Source organism: Hydra vulgaris, chromosome 05, assembly GCF_038396675.1.
Source record: "Hydra vulgaris chromosome 05, alternate assembly HydraT2T_AEP".
In the NCBI taxonomy this organism is placed as follows: domain Eukaryota; kingdom Metazoa; phylum Cnidaria; class Hydrozoa; order Anthoathecata; family Hydridae; genus Hydra; species Hydra vulgaris.
Window position 1 is genome coordinate 29,571,075 of NC_088924.1, and position 20,542 is coordinate 29,591,616.

General features: G+C 29.8%; 1 protein-coding gene across 1 annotated transcript in view; it reads left to right on the forward strand.

The window, feature by feature from the left end:
- LOC136071945 (1,4-alpha-glucan-branching enzyme-like) overlaps positions 1-6,862 on the forward strand; it is a 68,634-nt gene extending 61,772 nt beyond the window's left edge. Inside the window, exon 13 of the mRNA XM_065797853.1 lies at positions 6,306-6,862. Within this exon, the coding sequence (XP_065653925.1) occupies positions 6,306-6,359 (54 nt within the window). The 3' untranslated portion in view covers positions 6,360-6,862. The remainder of the gene's footprint in view (positions 1-6,305) is intronic.
- Positions 6,863-20,542: the final 13,680 nt, after the last annotated feature.

A 20,542-nucleotide genomic window follows, 5' to 3' on the forward strand; every position in this document is an offset into this window, starting at 1 on the left:
TTTTTCATGCAATTGAGAGCCTTTGGGTAGTCATTCAGATAGTTCATCAAAATCTTCAATGCAGAATAATTGATTGCTGAACCAATGGTCAGCCCATGAATAAGAAATGAATGAACAGATTTATGCAACCTTATCCGGACTTCTGGCATCAGAATAAACACAAGAAGGGTTAGAATGGTATGGGAGTTCCAGCATGCATTGCTGATGTTTGGGATCTGTTTGAAATTCACAAAGGAGATCTGATTCCTCTCAGTTAAGTGACGGAAGACACCAGTGAGGTGGTAGAGAAACTTCATGTCATCTCTCCAGCCGCCTGTTTCCTTAATCTCAGTTTTACCATTGCTGAAGGCTGCTTTCAATTTAGCATAATTGCTCATCAAATCCTGCACAAAGAAATACTCGATGTTTGGTGATTAAGTCGACCCATGGAGCTCATCTTTCATGACAACGCAAATAACGCGGTCTAGGACATGGTGCTGGCAACTGATGAACTTGGGTTTGGGGTGACCTTTCTCTTCAAACATTTGGTGCAACTGAACAACAACACCTGTCTTCTTGCCGGTATTCATGTTTGTTGTGTCGGCAACAATCATCACAGCTGATCCCCACAGGTTGAACTCCTCTAACACATCTAACTCCTCTAGTCCGTCTGCAATTGTTTGAGCTTTCCCATCTTTCAGTTTTAGCGCAGTCAACTTAATTTCTTTAGATTCATTCTTGAGGACCACAGCCTGATATTCAAAGCCCTCAATGTGTTTGCCGTCAAAGTGTATTCTCCACTTCTCCAGATAAAGATTGCTCACCAAGTGTTTCTTCACCTGAGCAGCTCTCGTGACATGGGGTTAGGATTTCAATGCTCTCACCAGAAAGCTGGCAACACACCACTGTTGCTACATGGGACGACAGGTTTGAGCATGTAACAAGATGTCTTGCAATGCCTGTTGGGTTATGCTTCCTTTTACTCATTGATGCTGCATTGTCATCCTCCCAAGGACTGTCTGTACTGTTTTCTGATGAGTCTGTGCTACTTTTGGAACAATCAGGTAGCACTAAGCTGGTAAGTGTGGACACAGTTGCTTCCATTGCCCTCTTTCACTTGGATGGGTGGATGGTATTGGCACTAGCAGGTTTGCCAGTCGAATAACCAACATGACCTTTGCTCTCAATTTGCAATTTGTAGAGGTTCTCATCCTCTTTGCACAACCATTCGCCTTTCATCTTGGTCATGTCAAACAGTTCATTCAATGAATCAAAGTTTTTGTTTTTTTCTGCAGAGCTCGTAGTCTTTCAGAGATTTTGCTAGTTTTGCACAAATGGCTTGATCAGATACATGCGGGAAGTTTAATATTTTGCTCTTAAGACCTATATCTTTAAGCTCTACAGCAATTAAACTGATCCTCTCTCTCCGTTCTTTGGCAGTGGGTTCAAGAAATTTGAAGTGTCCAATAATGAATCTAATGACAATACTCTTCCTGTCATTCCAGTTAAACAGGTTAACTCATTGTCCAAATCATTGACATCCAAATCACTCCAGCTCGTTGCTAAAGCCATTTCTTAATTAACCTCTTCTGTGGCTATTTTTACAAAAGGACTTTATTTAATTCTCTATAAATTATTTGATAAGCGCCTGACTTGTTTTCTTGGCTGCTGGAAAATGGCATCTGTTGTTCCAATTTTTAAAAACTCCTCTGACCCTTCAAACTATCATCTTATAAGTCTTCTCTCTACTATTATCAATGCCTTAAATCTTTGATCAACTAATTTCAAACATCTTGAGTCTAATAACTTAATCTCTGACAATCAATATGGTTTTTGATTTTCTTGCTCTATGGCTGACTTGCTAACTGTTATGACTGAAATATTCTATCCTGCATAAAAGGAGGTGGTGAGGCAAGGGCTTTTGCTCTTGACATATCTAAAGCTTTTAATAAAGTTTGGCATACTGGTCTTCTTTATAAGCTTGCTTTATGTAGTGTATATGGGAAATATTTATCAAAGAGATCAAATCATTTCTTTCGAACCGATTTATAAAAGTTATTCTTGAAGGCCAACATTCTTCTTCATTTCCAGTAACTTCTTTTTCTATCCTTGTAACTCTGTTTCCAGTAACTCTCAAGGTTCTATCCTTGGTCCTGTACTGTTTCTTATCTACATTGATGAACTTCCTGACAATCTTACATCTAAAGTAGTTCTATTTGCTGACAACTCAATTTTATACTCTTGTCTTGACAAAAAGTCTTCTCTTTTCAATTGCTTAGAGCAGCTGATTTTGAATCTGATCTCACTTCTCTAACAGCTTGGGGCTTTCAGTGGCTTGTGAATTTTAACAAAGCACAGTTATTTACTGCAAACAACTATTGCAATACTGTTAACATTCCTATATTGAGGAATGGCAATCCTCTCACTGAGTCTTCTTTACGTCTTCTTGGATTATAGTTCACTACTGACCTCTCATGGAAACCATATATACAATTGATTGCAAAGTTTGCATCTGCTAAGATTGCTCCTCTTTATTGTGCTCACCATTATCTTCTTCCTGATTTCATTATCTTTCTTTACAAACCTCTTATTTGTCCCTATATGGATAACTTTTGTCATATTTTTGAACAATCTCTTTCTCTTCTTGAAAAGGTACAAAAACGCATTGTACACGTAGTTGGGTCTGCTTTATCTGCAAAGCTTGAGCCTCACTTCCATTATTGAAAAGTTGTATCTCTTTCTCTTTACTATGGTCGCTGCTCAAAGAAGCTATCATTTCTAGTTCCATCAACCAAAACTCGTTCTAGCTCGACTCATCATTTAGCAAAGTTGCATCCTTTAACTGTATGTCTCTGCATGCCCTAAAAACTTTTGATCATCTAGTTTTTTTCTCCACACTTTTCATGTATTCCTGACTCATACAACTTACAATTTGTATGTATGTATTTATATATATATGTATATTGTTATAGCATATATTAAATTTAATTTTTAAACCTAAAACAGTTTTAGGCCAGCGTCAGATCAAGAAAAAGTTTTAAAACAGGGTTCAACAAATCAAAAAATGCTCAAAATTTTAGCATAAATTTGATAGAAAAATATAAGCCGAGTTTACCAACTTAACTTTGAAACTTTGTCTAACTATGTTTGCTTTTTATTATTTTATTTTAACTGATTTGTTTAAAATTTAAATAAAAGGTTTGTATTTGGGATTTAAATTCTTTTGAGTCCTTAATCTTGTATTAAGGACTCAAGAGTATTTATATAGAGTATTATAAAAATAACCCCCCTCCCTTGGGAGGGGGTTAATTTTAGTCAAGATCTAATAAAAATAATATATTTTTTTTAGTTTTGAGATATTAATTTTTTGTTGTTAACAAGTAAAAATTAATAAATGGGTCTGGGGTCTTAATAAGCTTAGGATGTGTGAAAAGGTTTTCCAAAAATTAATAAATGTTCCACATGATATTTTGCAAACAATATTGTGGTCAGTAAGATAACTATTTCTGTGTAGAGCTAATTTTAGTAAATTTTTATTATATGGACAAGTCTCTCTAAACTAAATTCAAAAGTTTTATCTATATTTTTATTTATACACAAGTATAGAAACGAGAACAAGAATTATTTGTTTATATCTTGACATATCTGTTGAACTAAGTTTAAGTGCTTGTTGTATCAGAAAATTTGATGTCACTTAATAACTTATTCACGTAAAAAAAATTTAATTTACTTTTGTTCAGAACTATCAAATGAGAAACAGAGTTTGATTGTCATACAAACTTATAATTTTATTAAAGAAATTAATTCAACTTGTTTCCACCACAAATCATTGTTGTTGGTTAAATACATGCATTTACAGCGCTACTGTTCAAACCCTTTTATAATAGCTAATAATTGATCTAGAGACTGCAGACTGTCAAAATTGAAAAAAAAGGCTATTTGTCTAGGTTAAAAGCTGTGTCCAAGCTGCCGCAAAACTTATTCAACTGCAAACTCTGCATATGAATCAACTTAAAATGTTTACAATAATGATGTCATAGATGATATAACATGTTCAAGTGACATTCTAAATACTAGCCTTTCTAAAATTGGATTTTCACTTTTAAGAATGAAATATGTTAATAAGTGAGTCCTTACTGGTTATGTAAAAAAAAATTTGGAAAGTGCAAACAATTGTTGCTAAAAAAATAGATTTTGTCAGTGTTTTATTAACAAATAAAGTCCTACCACTAAGCAGTGCCATTGTGCAGTGTGGAAATTGTATTTACTTTTTGAATTTGTTATTAGAATTGAAGGGAAAATATCAACACTTAGTAATCTACGTGAAAAAACTCAAATTTTAATTCTTGTTCTGAACAAAAATATGTAGTGAAATCAGAGAGAAGGTAACAACAAAGTTAAAGTTTTATTGATACAATTGTTTCAATTGTATTTCAATTTGTAATTTGTTTCATTCATAATATAAAATATGTTCTGAATGTCAAGAACAAAAATATGTAGTGAAATCAGAGAGAAGGTAACAACAAAGTTAAAGTTAAATTGATACAATTGTTTCAATTGTTTCATTCATAATATAAAATAATAAGGATAACTACACAATCACTCACAGATGTAATTTGTCATGTATAATTGTCAGGTCCGCTTATCCTGCTACTGGTAACATGTAACTCATTACAACCTGCTTTATGTCCTTCTACCTTGTATGATATGCTTTTTTAGTAGAAACGTTAAATGCATCCGGCCATTGTCTTGTAGAAAGCCTCCTTGGCAAAGACTTAGGAGGTAAACAGATTCTATTTGTTGATGTATTCATAATACATTGTTTCCAGGTTAGGATGTTGAATGTTAGATCTATTTGACTAAATGCATGGTTTTTGTTTGTCTTTGTTTTTATGACTAGGAAACTCATTCTATTATCTCCTAATGAGGGTACAACTCTAAAACTCAGTTTTATGGTTCTGAGGCCGGGTAGTAGTCAGATTTTCCGAACTCTGTGGTAGCTGTAGATGCTGAACTCTGTAGATGCTGTTCAAGGATTTTACATAGAAAAACAGCCCAGCAATCTTGTATCCTTTTTTTATTATTATTACAAACTGAATGAGGTATTTCAATATAAATGTTGACGTTTAACAGCACCTGCCAATATTTAATAGCAAATCAATTTTTAACTCCCCTAAATTATGTGATTTTTGCGAGCAAAAAGTGGTAGGTATTACTTTTATTTTTTCCGTTTGTACTGATGAAGTGGGCAGTGTAAAATCTTGTTCTGGAAGCACAGTTGCAGGTACCCGTAACAATCACAAATTTATACTTGTAAATAAAAATCAAGTTAGTGTCAGTTGTATTTCAAATGAAAATACATCATTTGTTGCAAACATTAATGAAAATTACATTAACTTAACTAAATTAGTTTTACTCTCATCTAAGTCCTAGAGATTTTTTTGTATGTATTAATGAAGCACATTGGTAAATTGGTAACTTTCGCAAGAAGATGTTTTCATTTTATGTATCCTCATGGGTTCAGTCATTTAACTGGCGTTGCAGTATGGACACTTGCGTTCCTTGATCTCGGAGTTTAGCAGAAAATTGTTAAAAAGATGTAAAAATTGACCTGATTTTTTAATTTATAGAACAAATATCTCCAAAATACTTTTGGTGTTTCTTTAAGTGTGAAATAAGCACTTTATTTTAAGGTTTTTTACTTTTTGCGCCATTTTCATTTAAGAATAATTTATCATTAACATTTATAAAAGAGCTAATTTTTGCTCCATTTCACCATGTTGATATTTAGAACATTTGGGACAAAATAACAATATCAAAAAATTATTTTAACTTTAGAGATATGAAAAAAAATGTAGATACGATATAAAATTTGTACTGAGTAAAATACTCAGTGCAAGTAATATGCGCACTCATTTTATTCAGAAACTATGTTTTTGAGATGTTTTAGCATTTCATCACGAAAATATAAGAGCCCAATTTTAGCAACATAATCAAATCGAAGTTAGGGTATGCCTTACAAAATATCATATAAAAACTCAAAACAATAAACATGATCTGAAAATTTGGCAATCTTCATAATACATTTAACAACATACTGACAAAATTATATCAAAATCTAAGATTTTGATTAAAGTCGCGGGGGGGGCCTCTGGACCACTTGGCGTGGAATTACCCTTATTTTATTTTAAATAAAATTTTTTTGTTTTTATTTTACATATTTTGTTTAGAACTTACATAAAATGTTCGTTTTGTATTCGTTTACCTGTTGTTAATTAGGACAAAATCTAAAGCAAAAAAAGTTAACATTCTCAAAAAAAATTTAGGTTTACATACCATCTCGAGTAGTTATAGTGTTGGGAAAAGACGATGGAAATTAAACTTCAACTTAATCTGTTGTGTTATCGATGTATTTTTATTTGACGCTTTGTGTTGGAAACGTTGAGTAAATACTCTCTTTTATTACTATAAAATGTAAAATCTTAGGTTGCAATATCAGTTTTATTTAAAAACTAACTTTTTATACAGATTATATAAAAATTTGATAAGATTTTTTCGAATCTATAGATTTTTGCATAATGCAGGTATAACTATTTTTTAAAGAATAGTTTACTTTATTTTCTTTCTGTTTCATATATTTTTTTGAACAAAATGAAATTTATTTTCTTAGTTTTTTTTACAGAAACCTTTTGAAAAAGATTTTAATATATATTGTCGGTAAAAAAATTTTAAAAGAAATGTTTTATTGAAAAGAAAAAGAAAAAAAAAATAGTAAAAGTGACAATTTTAAAATGATTTACAGATTTTTTTGTTAAATAGTTTCTATATATGTATAATTTTAGATGTAAACCTACTTTATTTGGAAAAAAAATGTTAAAATGTTTTTCTTTCTATTTCTTTCACTATTTACTCATTTTTTGTATGAGAAACTACTCTAAAAAAAATTTTATTTTATGTACAGAATTTATGGGGATATACACTGCAGGCCAAATGTTTTCATTTAAAATCTATTTCATTAACCACTACGAAACGACGTCTTAGACAAGCAGGACTTTCTAGCTGTATAGCGGTCAGAAAACCGTTGCTACGGATTGGAAATAAAAAGAAAAGGTTACAATGGGCTATAGACCACCAAAATTGGACAGAAGAAGACTGGGGGAAAGTACTATGGACCGACGAGTCCAAAGCTGTTTGGGCAAAGACGTAGAATAGAAGAACAACAAAACAAAAAATGATTTCAAAGTATTTAGTGCTGACAATCAAGCATGGTGGTGGGTCAGTTATGGTACGGGGATGTTTTTCTTCAGCTGGTGTAGGTGACCTAGTTAAAATTGAGGGTATTATGAAAAAAGAACAATATAAAACAATTCTAAAAAACAATGCTTTACCTTCTGTCTTAAGAACTATTGGTCGTGGTTTTGTTTTTGTGCAGGACAATGACCCTCACACACCTCTAAATTATGTAAGAACTATATAAAAGAACAAGAGGATAATGGTGTCCTCAAAAACATGGCCTGGCCGGCCCAATCACCAGATTTGAACCCAATAGAGTTGCTGTGGGAAGAATTGGACAGAAAGGTCAGACAAAAATACCCAACATCCAAAGAGCACCTGTGGTAAATATTTGAAAAATCCTGGTTATCAATTACACCCGAAATAATAAATAAATTAATAAATAGGATGCAACGGATCGCAAAAAAAGTGATAAAAACTCGTGGGTTATTTTTTGACGAAAAGACAGTTTAATAATAATAGTGTTTTTATTTCATTTTTTGTCTCTTTTTTTTCTTAAATAGTAACTATATGTATCTTTTATAAAATAAATATGATATTTGAATTTTTTTGAAATAATTATGGGAGTTTTAATTAAAAAATTAAACAAAATCCAAGTGTCCGGAAACTTTTGGTCTGCAGAGTATATATTAGGGTGGATTAGTCTATTTAAAGTTTTTTATTTTAAATTTTTAATAGTGAAAACATGTTGTCAATGGTATCATAAAATCATCGTGTAAAATTTTTTAACTTTTGAAATGATCTTGAGGTGTCCCAATGCCAAAATATAAAATAGAGGCTTTTTCTACCAAAAAATGTTGATATTAGTATTAAATATTTGGACAATTTTGTTGTGGCTATATAAAAATTATATATGGGTAAAATATTGTGTAACACCATGTTTACAAAGTCTTAAGTAACTGCTGCGTTAACCTAAATTCAAAATGTCTGTGTTTTGGGGGGATATATTAATCAAGTTAAATACTTGTAAAGTTATTAAAGTAACTTAATTAAATTAAGGTCACTTAAAAAAAATTAAAACTAAAATAACTAAAACCCTAACAAGTATCAAACAAATATTAAAAATAACGTATTTAAAATATTTTTTAAAAAGTTGAGAAAAATTCTTAGTAGCTCTGGCGTTTGCCCAAAATTAAAATATTTTAATCAAACGTATGTTATAATTATAAAACTTTAATGTACTTACTGAAAATAAATAATAGGGGAGAGTTGGGTCATGATTTTTACATTTTTAAACAACACTTTTAGTTTTTGCTTCGTAACAATTTTTTTTAATTTTTTTTTTAGGCGCCTTTTTGTAGGCGCTTGGTTTAACCAAAATAAAACAGGTTAAAATTATGAGACTATCTAAAATAAAATTAGAAATTTGTATCAAGGTACCCTCAGGGTCAGACTGGTTAGGGAGGTTGTGGGTATATCCCCTCCAACCGGGCTCCTGCTGTGTCTAAAGGTCCTGGGCCTCTCAATAAATCAAGATACACAAATAAAACACGCAAAAATACAAATTAATAATAACTAATTATTGTAAATATGCATAAATTAATATTTTCAAATACCCTTAGAAAAAACTATGTGATTAAGGGTTTAACGTATTTTTGCTAAATTTTTTGCAACCTATAATGGCCCCACCTATTTTTCTCTCCCCCTCCCCGGGCCCCTTAGTGCCAGTCCGACATTGGGTACCTTGAAACAGCATCATTAAAATAGTAAATAAAAAATATAAAACGTAAATAAAGAGGCATATTTTTACTTGAAAGCAATCAAATTAATAATTATAATCCAAATAATGTATCAAATGGTCTAAATCACATATCAGAAGATTTATAGATAATATTTCGTTTTAAATGTCATTGTTAAGCGTCAATAAATAATGGTTTTGTATCGAAATTGGATCTCCTAGTGTGATACCTACATAAATCTCTTGAAAATTGACTGTAAATATTAAAAGAAATGAATTAGAATTGTTAATGAAACAATTTAGTACTATTCTACAGTTTTAGGCCCCCAAAAATGCTGTATCAAGGTAGTCCATACTTGCTTATAGAAAATAATCTTATTTTTAGTATCAAATTGTTTTTTCAGTGATTTTCTTTTAATGAAGTAAAGAGCCTATGAATTTTAGTTTACAAAAAAATATTACTTTCAGATAGACGCATTGAATAAGATACCTTAAAACTTATCACTTTAAAAACTAATAAATTGTTACCAAAAAACTATAAATTGATATAATTTTTTTTTTCAAATGATATACTTTTTTTTTTCAAATTATATAATTTTTTTTTTCAAATGATATACTTTTTTTTTTCAAATGATATAATTTTTTTTTTTCAAATCATAGCTCTAGTAGTAACTGCTTCACCATATGAAAGTGGTTGTTACAACTCTCAAGATGCCTCCACAATTACAATGCTTCATGGTGCCCCATTTATTCATCGAATATTTGTTCACTATTGGGTCTTCCTAGTTTGTACACAGGTATGGGGGAGGGGAGATACCTAAAAACGTACGAATGTGTGCAAAGGACGGGGTGTTAAAGTCAGCAAGTACGTATGCGTTTTGACTATCTTTTGCTCCTTAAACTTAATTTCTTTCATTTTCTTTTTTTTTTTTTTAAAAAAACAATTTTACAAGTTAATAAATGTTCAGTTATGTAACATAATATAGAAGTATAACAAAAAGCTGTAGTAGTTCGAAAACTACGAGTGAAATTAAAAGTAATTAATTTCTCTTTGACAACATACACATTAAGTAGTTTTTCGGATAGTATTTTTTAAATTATTTTTGCTGTTAATATATTCGAATAGAAGTTTTGGATTGTAGGTTGATTTACAAGATTCTTTTCAAGTATAGGGGAGAAGTGGGACAGCCTGAAATTTCTAACTAGTAGTGTTAAATACTGTTAAAAACTAAATACTGTTATTTAATGTAAACAATTAAATTTCTTCCCTCACTATTTAGCAGAAATTGCTTTTTTTCCATGCGCGCTAGGAGCCCTAATTTTGAAATATACCTTAAAAAAGTGTTTATATTGGGTGAAGTGGGACAGAAAAGAGAAATATTTATGCCCCGCTTCTTCCCGTCACCATTTCATTATTTTGTTTGATGAAAGCTCTTAAACATTTTAATGTCGATTAGGTGATTTTGCCACGCTACCCCAATGGCACTGTTTCTCTAAAAGCGAAAATTTTTATACTTAGTTATAATTGGATGGAAACCTAAGGGGATTGAATCGGTGCCTAAAATGAAGGTTTATTCGTAAAAACTTGTTTGGTTTAGTTTATACATTAAATAAAAAAGATATTGCAACTACTCTAAAAAAAAAATGTACGTGTCACACTTCTCCCCACTCTTCCCTGCGCTAAATCTTTAATTTCTCGTGTGATTCAGTGAGATCTATTGGCATTATGAGTTCTAGTTCGTTGTGGTATAAAAGGTTCTATGATACTTAAGTAAATTAATAAAAATTTGTTATACATTTTGTCTGCAGTTAAGTTATTAAAATGCATTGTCCGTTCATTCCTTCAACCACTCTACTTATTTCAGAATAGTTTCCATTATGATATTTATTTGATGCTGATAGTCAAAATATTTATTTGATGCTTTATTTTCGCTTTTAGCCGATTCGCTGTCGATGGCTAATTTCCATATTAATACAGAATTTCCTTGTTTGGTGTTGCCAAGAGGTGATAAATGCATTAATTCAAATACGTTATTAGGTTTATAAGTCTAAAGTACTTATAGGCGTAATGGTACCGTTAAAGAACATTGCACTATAAACTTGTTGATTCAATGAAGATTATTTACAGTATGAGAAAATTGTTTGTCGGGTTCATTATCACTTGTTCTAATGTCTTCAATTAAATCATTTGACCATGTAATTTTAGGGTAATTAAAATCTCCTATCAATAAAAAACTTGTAAACACTTTATTTCTAATTTTAATTTTAGTATTTTTTTATTTATTTTATCATTTAATTGTTTATTTAAAATCGAATTTCCTAGACGGTATATGCATCCTATTAATATTTTCTCTTCATATTTTACTATAGTTACCTATATTATCTCAGGATTTTGTTCAATATTTGGAAATTTTTTTTAGGTGCCCCAAGAAGTCCTTACGGTCTTATCACAGAGCACCGCGGAAGAGCATTTAATCGGAAGTTCACGTCTCCTTCCCAACCGATGTCGCAAAACTTGCCCAGAGGTAAGGATGAAACACAGTATCTTACATTTCTGAGACAGTGCGCTACCACTGCGCCACGGCTGCTCAAATATCACTTTGTATTGTTCAAATCTTTGTTTATATAGATAGATACACCACCTTCTTCACTTCTGTCTTTTCGGTATAATAAATAGCTGTCTAAAATTGGTACCGAGTTACTGGAAAACCAATTTTCTGTCACTGCAATGATATCTATTAGATGTACTCTTATAAAAGCTTCAAATTCCAGCAGCTTGTTTTCCAAAGATGTGGTCTTGGTGTAACAACATTACAATTCATTACTTTTGTTGTTGCTGCAAGACTTTAAGTTTGAATGCGAAGAATTATTTTATTTATTCCGTTTAGATTAGTTAGACCGTTGAGCAGCCGGGGCGCAGTGGTAGCGCTTTTTCCTCAGAAACAAAGGATCCGTGGTTCTAACCCCACCTCTAGATAAGTTTTGCGACTTCGGTTTGGACGGAGGCGAGAACTTTCAATTATATGCTCATCCGCGGTGCTATGACAAGACCTTAAGTACTTCTTGAGGCACCTAAATAGAATTGAAAAAAAAAAAAAGATCGCAGTTGGAAATAATCTTTCTGCTTCAGTTTGATTGGGACTGATGAACACCATCAGTCCCAATGCTGTTGTTGTTCTTTTTATTACATTTTAAATAAGCATTTCAATATTAAAAATACAAATATATAATAATACAATATATGTATATATAATGATCGTTATAAAGAAATAAAAGAACGCGGAAACTCGTAGAAGACGTACGGTCTTCTACGAGTTCCCGCGTTCTTTTATTTCTTTATAACGATCATTATATATACATATATCTTGTCGTCGAGTACCGCTAAGAAATGTTCGTGTTAAAATTTATAAGATATTTACAAGATAAATAATGAGTTAACGAAGTAAGAAACTTTTTTTAAGAGTACATATACTTGAAGATAAAAGAAAAATAAAAATAAAAAATAAGTAAAATAAAATATTCCGCTATAAATACATGATGCGTTATATCTATTATATATGTAGACAATAGTTATTAATGAGATTAATATAGTTGTTAATGAGAAATATATAATTTTTATAAATCCATGTTTAAATAGGGGGTAAAAAGGAAAAATAAAAATATCAGAAGTATATTATTAAATCTTCAATTGTAAAAATAAGTTCTTTAAGCTTTCGTTTATAAGAAAAGTAGTTACTTTTATCAAGGACGTACTAGTATTTATACGTCCTTGCTTTAATGAATAAAATTCTCAGTAAAATTTTTTAAAACTATTTTATTTCATAAAAATGGTCCGCGATAATCAATACAAAATTTAAAAAAATTTGTTTGAAAAATGGGCTAACTAATAGAACTATCATTGCGTAAAATTGAACTTGGAGATGAATTGGTTTTACATTTAAACATAAAACAAAGAATATTAAAAATATTAGTATATAACTAATATAATATAATATAACACCTACAAGCCCACTGCGCAATGTGCAAAATTTCCAATGCGCCAATCCCTATTTAATTCAACCGATGTATGTCGCTTGATATAAATTTAAAGTCGTACAATTGTTAATATAAAATTATGTATAAAGTAATAACTTAACTTATTAATAAAAAATTAGTTTATTGCAACAGCAAGATAAAAACTAAAACAATTTTATCTTCTAAAAAATTTCTTAAAACACGTTTTGTTTCCTCAAAACAAGCTTTATTTTGACAAAACAAGGGGTTTTGTTTTTTTCCTGACACTTATCTTCCATTCGTATGACGTATTGTTTGGAGATTATTTAATGTACTCGAGCTTCGAAGTAAATATTAAATAATTGTTTAAAATATGAGTTCTCTAGTACACGAGGGTATGAAAGATTTGCAAAATTATTTTACTGAAATACAAACTACTTTAGAAACGAATAGCAAATAACTCAGTTAATTTGAAATCTACATATCATACATGATTATGGGGAAAAAGTTATATACTATTGGAATAAATCCAATAGTATATAACTTAAATCCTATTATACAATATAATGTTATATACTATTGGAATAAATCTTTTGTCATTTTCAAGAGATTTTTTCCAATACTATTGGAAAAAATCTTTTGAAAATGACAAAAGATCCAAATTTGAACAATATATATCAGGTGATAGTATTTAGATTTTAATTTTACTTATATAGTTGTGAAAGCTAAACAAATATGAAAACAATTAGCAATTATTAATTAAGCTCATGAGTATATGACTCTAAAATTAGCAAAATTACCCTATTATATTACCTTATAACTAGCCTATAACTACCACCAAAAGGTTTTGTTAATAGTGACGACCACCAAAAGATTTTGTTAATAAGGATGACCACCAAAAGATTTTGACAATAGTGACGACCACCATAAGAACTTGTTAATAGTGACGACCACCAAAAAATTTTGATAATAGTGACGTCCGCCAAAAGATTTTAATAATAGTGAAGAACATTCAAAAAGTTTTAAATGATAATGACAACCACCAAAATATTTTGATAATATGAGTAAATAATAAACGTTGGATAATTAGCGAAGTACAAAATTAATTTACAAAATGTAATGTTTTGTGGTAATTAGTCACTGGATCATCATCGGCTATGGAATCAAGTGGTGTTTTGAAACTTTTTCATCGTTCTGAAAAGAAAAACAATTTAAGGTATACCACATATCTTGGTGACGAAGATAGTAGTTCTTATACCAGTGTTGTTGCTGCTAAACCTTATAGACATAATGTAGAAATTAAAAAAGCAGATTGCATTGGTCATATTCAAAAACGAGTTGGCACGCGTTTAAGAAACTTAAAAAAAGCAGCAAAAAAATTTTAAGTGATGGTAAAAAACTAGGAGGAGCAGGTCGTTTGACAGGAAATGTTATTAACACGTTGCAAAATTACTATGGCAAAGTAACTAGACAGAACATTGGTAGTTTATATGCAATGAAAAAAAGTGTAGCAGCAGTTCTTTTTCACTGTTCTGAAAGTTATGACAATGAAACACGCCATCAATTTTGTTTGCGATCTAAGGATTCTTCGTGCAAATTCCAGGCTGATAAACTTGAAAATAAACATACAAAGAAAATATTTGTATTCCTGCTGCTGTTCGAGATTTTATAAAACCGATATTTATAGATCTTGGAAGTGATATTCTTTTAGAAAAGTGTTTGCACAGTAAAACACAATATACTAATGAATCCTTGAATCAATTGATTTGGAAGCATTGTCCCAAAGATACATTTGTTGAAAGAACTACTTTATGTGTTGGAGTAGCATCAGCTGTCCTATACTTTAATAATGGACTACAATTTTGAAAGACGTTGTCCCAGTGAAAAATAAAACCGCGTCCCACATGGGTTCCGCGTGGGTTTCGTGTGGGATTTACGTGGGACGGATTTTCCCATGTGGTATCCGTATGGATACCACATGGGAAAATTTGGAAATTTGTCACCTTAAACCCATGTGGGTAATCCCACATGGGTTACATGTGGGAACCATATGGTATTTACACACATGGGAAATCCCACATGGGTTTCCTGAGGGATTTGCATGGGAATTAATTTGAAAGCTGGAAACTAAATAAAAACTTTTTAAAAAAAACTAAAAAAAAATTTTTAAATCGACGTTGCATTGCGTTACGTTTATATTATGTGAAAATATTTTATATTAATATAGAGAATGGCAAGCAAGTATGTAAGTACCACGAATAATGCTCATCTTTCTTTATAGAAATAAGATTAAGATTTGTGCAAATAGACGTATTATTAGGATAATATAATAGTTATTTGAATATAGATCTTAAGTAAATTATTTGCAAACAATTAACTGATGCAAGTTGAAATGTTGTCAAAAACCAATCTTGCATGCATGGGACACTGCAGTGTCCCACAAAGAAATGCATGTCAAAGAATTCCCAATTTTCTTTATTTAAAAAAGAAAAAAATAGGATGGAGATGGGTTTCTGTAACTTTTTTTATGCTCCAAAACTTTTAACTTTAGATATAATAAGGTCCTTAAGACTTAAGGGACTTACGAACTACATTGAGGAACAAAAACAGGATATTTACAGAAACTTTTCAATTTTTAATCTGGAGTACCACAGTGTAATTGGGAATAAAGTCTCTAGGTCCAGTATTCAAAGTAATATGATCTAAAGTAACATATAAATTAAATAAAATGCTTTAAAATGCATGCAGTTATACATATAACTCCTGATAGTTAATATATGTATAACAAGTTTTACATAAAATTTATTATATAAACTTATTTTTTAAGGTTATGCTTGAACAAATTAGTACCAATTAATTCAAACTCAAGATTTAGTTCAAGTTCTTATTTGTTCATTGTTTTTTCACTATTTTATATTTATTTGATCAAATTTGTTAACTAGTACTAATTCTTACTACAGTAAGAATTTTTATCATTGTTGAACGTGATTTTATTAGTAACTTAATTTTACTTTCAACATGTTTTGACAACACCCTTTACATTTTAAATAATGACAGCTTTACTTTTCTATTGATGTTAAATTTATTACGTTTCAATAACTCAGATTGAATTTTAACTGAATTATTGTAAGCTTTGTATGGGTTTGTTGTATATCAAATGGTGTTGTAAATAAAGTAAAATATATATATATATATATATATATATATATATATATATATATATATATATATATATATATATATATATATATATATATATATATATATATATAAATATAACATTAAAACAATAAAATTGATACAAAATTTCACTTTAAAATGAATACCATTAACATTGTGATGATAATTGCATTAGGAAACTAGTATTTATGTATTATTATTGTACTATAAATAAATAGTTTTTTAATTCATTTTATAAAATAGAGACTGACAACTGATAATTAATGGAAATAAATACAAATTATAAAAATCATGTAAACTTCATTTATTATTTCTAAATACTATATTAATGTTAGCCTACAAAGTTAAAATCAATTTAGAGCATTGTTATTAGTTCTTTTGCGATTCGCACTTCCACTTCTGTCTCTCAAATTTATAAAATAGGTTGCTCATTAGGCAAGTTCTCAGCATAACAATGCTTTTTTCTTACACTTTCTAAAGAGAAATATGGCAATTTGATTACTTATTTTACCTAAATCATAGGGTCATCTATGCATAATGATGTCAGATGATGACCCATTTATTGAACACCTTCACCCTTTATCAAACTTAGTCATTTTTTTGCCATCTCCCTTGAAAATGATGTCAGTTTTTGTTATCATATTATGATGGTATATCTGAATTGTTAATATAATATAAAAAATGCATATACCATAAATTTTTCCTGGTTCAATTATACATTTATTCTCAACAGTACTAAAATTAAAAAAAACAAACATGAATTGTTCTTTCAGATAAGCAAGCTAATTTCTGAATTTAAATTGTTTTTCCTATGATCCTCTACAGTTTTAAGCAACAAAGCAAGAAGTTTTTAGACCACATTGTTGGTGTAAATACCTCTAAAACCTGCTCATAGCTAGCATAAATTGTTTTACTTTTTTTTTAAATAAAATATTTTACTTTTTTTTTTAATTCAATTTTTTAATTGACATTATTTTGGTCTCAACATCCCCTCCCCATTGTAAATTATTGTTAAACTCACACTGCCCCTCTATCTACTGGCATCATTTATGGATGATCCCATAGCCTCAATACCATATATATATATATATATATATATATATATATATATATATATATATATATATATATATATATATATATATATATATATATATATATATATTATTTTTACTTTATTTACAACACCATTTGATATACAACAAACCCTTACAAAGCTTACAATAATTCAGTTAAAATTCAATCTGAGTTATTGAAATGTAATAAATTTAACATCAATAGAAAAGTAAAGCTGTCATCATTTAAAATGTAAAGGGTGTTGTCAAAATATGTTGAAAGTAAAATTAAGTTACTAATAAAATCACGTTCAACAATGATAAAAATTCTTACTGTAGTAAGAATTAGTACTAGTTAACAAATTTGATCAAATAAATATAAAATAGTAAAAAAACAATGAACAAATAAGAACTTGAACTAAATCTTGAGTTTGAATTAATTGGTACTAATTTGTTCAAGCATAACCTTAAAAAATAAGTTTATATAATAAGTTTTTTGTATAACTAGTTATACATATATTAACTATCAGGAGTTATATGTATGCATGCATTCATTTTAAAGCATTTTATTCAATTTATATGTTACTTTAGATCATATTACTTTGAATACTGGACCTAGAGACTTTATTCCCAATTACACTGTGGTACTCCAGATTAAAAATTGAAAAGTTTCTGTAAATATCCTGTTTTTGTTCCTCAATGTACTTCGTAAGTCCATTAAGTTTTATGAACCTTATTATATATAAAGTTAAAAGTTTTGGAACCTAAAAAAAGTTACAGAAACCTCCTTATCTCACCCCTATTTTAATACTTTTTTTAATAAAAAAAATTTGACACAAACCAGCATTTCTTTGTGGTACGCTGCAGTGTCCTATGCATGCATGCTTGGTTTTTGACAACATTTGAACTTGCATCAGTCAATTGTTTGCAGATAATATACTCAAGAACTATATTCAAATATCATATGAACATGTTTGAGAATGTTCATATGATATTTGAACATCACAAATTTAATAATATTGTTGTGATATGTTATATAAATAATACCATAATAGATTATGATATGAAAATAAGATAGGATATGAAGGCAATGGTCAAAGAATAAATTTACTTAGAGAAATTTAGATGTTTGTTTATTAGTTTCAGAATATTATATTATGTGTGACCACGGCCTTCTATAATAACAGGCCTTGACATCGCGCAACAAAGTTGTTAAACTGAAGGCCAATTCCTAATACTGTGTTTACATTTTCATTTTTTAACATTAGACGAAAGTTTGTGTTCACACTTTTTTAATAAATCTTTAAAATTTGATTGGTTTATAAATTAGATAGTGCAACTTCAAGACGATAACGTTGTAAGGTTCAAGGTGTTACATTGTAAGGTAATAATATTGTCAAACTAACGATAAGTTTTTTTAATAAGTAAAATGCCTTTAAAATGCTGTGTATCTCTTTGCAAGTAGAACTGACAACAACAAAAATATCAATACTCAACTACAACAAAAATATCAATTTATAAATTCCCGAAGAATCTAGAGGAGAGAAAAAGATGTAGTGAAGCTATCCCAAGAACTGGTTATATTGTTACAGACTATACAGCAGTATGTCAACTGCATTGGCCAAATGAAGCACCTTTTGAAAGCAAATATGGGAAGCAATGACCTTTAAACCTACCATCTTAAAAATATTCCGCCTAGTTGTTTAGCCACACCATCAAGTAAAGTTAGAAAAACTGTAACTTCAAGCAGTTTTCGAAGCATTTTACCAGATGAGTTAAATGATTTTCTAAAAGAGGATGAACTTATATTTGACGATATTTAATCTTTGTTAAGTGATAATAACGATGTTATTGTTTTCCAGCTTAATAAAAAAAGTTTACACATACAATCAAAAATGTACAAACTTGGTGTTCCATTATTTATTTTAGTAATTTTCAATGATTATTCATTTGGCCAACCATAATGGCACAACTTGAAATATTTCATCTTTAGCTGTAAACAAATTAAAGTTAATAAAAACAAAATCAGCTTTATTTGAAGCAGTTAGATTTTTAAAAAATAAAGAAAGTTCGCTTTAGTCAAATATTCTATTCGAACACCTTAATGCTATGAGAAAAGTTAATGTTGGTTTATATACTTTAGATATTATATGTAGAGCATATGAGTATTTTGCTATGCGACGAACTCGCATAGCAAATATGATTGAATATGATTGTTTGTGTATTGACTACAAGTTGCCAAATATAAGGACTTTAACACGATTGACTTCAAAAATAACCTCAATAGAGGACCTAAGTTTCATAAATAGTATTTTTATGAATTTAAATCCATTGAAAAGAACTTCCATACTACTAATTGATGAGGTCTATGTCAAAGCTTCATTACTTTACCAAAGAGGTGCTTTGTTTGGTTAAGCAGTAAACTACCCTGAAAAGTTAGCCAAAACAATTTTATCATTTATGATTTAATGTCTTTTTGGAGGTCCAGAATTTATATGTAGAGCTCAACCTGTTGCAAATCTTTCCTCTGAATTTCAGTTTGCTCAATGTCAACAAATTGTTGATACGATAAATAATATTGAAAATAGTAAGACACTGGTAATAATTACTGATGGTATCCCTGTAAATCAAAGATTTTTTGGAATGTTTAAAACAGTTGATAGTAAACCATGGTTAACAACATCAGTTATATATTTATTGTATGATTATGTGCATCTCTTAAATTCTATACGAAACAATTGGTTGACAGAAAAGACTGACGAACTTCAATTTTTGGATAATAAAGAACTGGCTTTGGCTAAGTGGAGTGATTTAGAAACTTTATATAAAACTGAGTGCAATAATCTTTTTAAACTCACTAAACTTACAGCTAAATCGGTTTATCCAAAACCAATAGAGAGACATTTTGTAAAGTTTTGTTTGTCTGTTTTTTGCGAAGAAACAGTAGCTGCATTAAGAACGCATCCAGAGATTGAAAATAAAGCATTTGAAGGTACTGCTGTATTTATTGAAAAAATAATTTTTTTTTGAATGTTGTTAATGTCAAAGCACCTGGTGCTGGCATTCGGTTTAGAAATGAATTATGCGGAGTTGGTGATCAACAGTTACAACTGCTACGAGATATTGCTGAACTGTCAAATTTTATGAAACCTACAGGTAAGCGTGTAAAACAGCTTACGGTAGATACCAGCAATGTAATAGCGCATTCATGTTATGGCTTTATTGATCTCGTAGAAACTTTGTTGAGTAATGGAGCAAAGTACGTCTTATTAGGTTGGTTTTCAACAGATCCACTTGAAAAAGCTTTTTCTAAGCTTCGACAGGGATCTGGAGGTAGTTACTTTATAAACGCTAAATCTGTAAT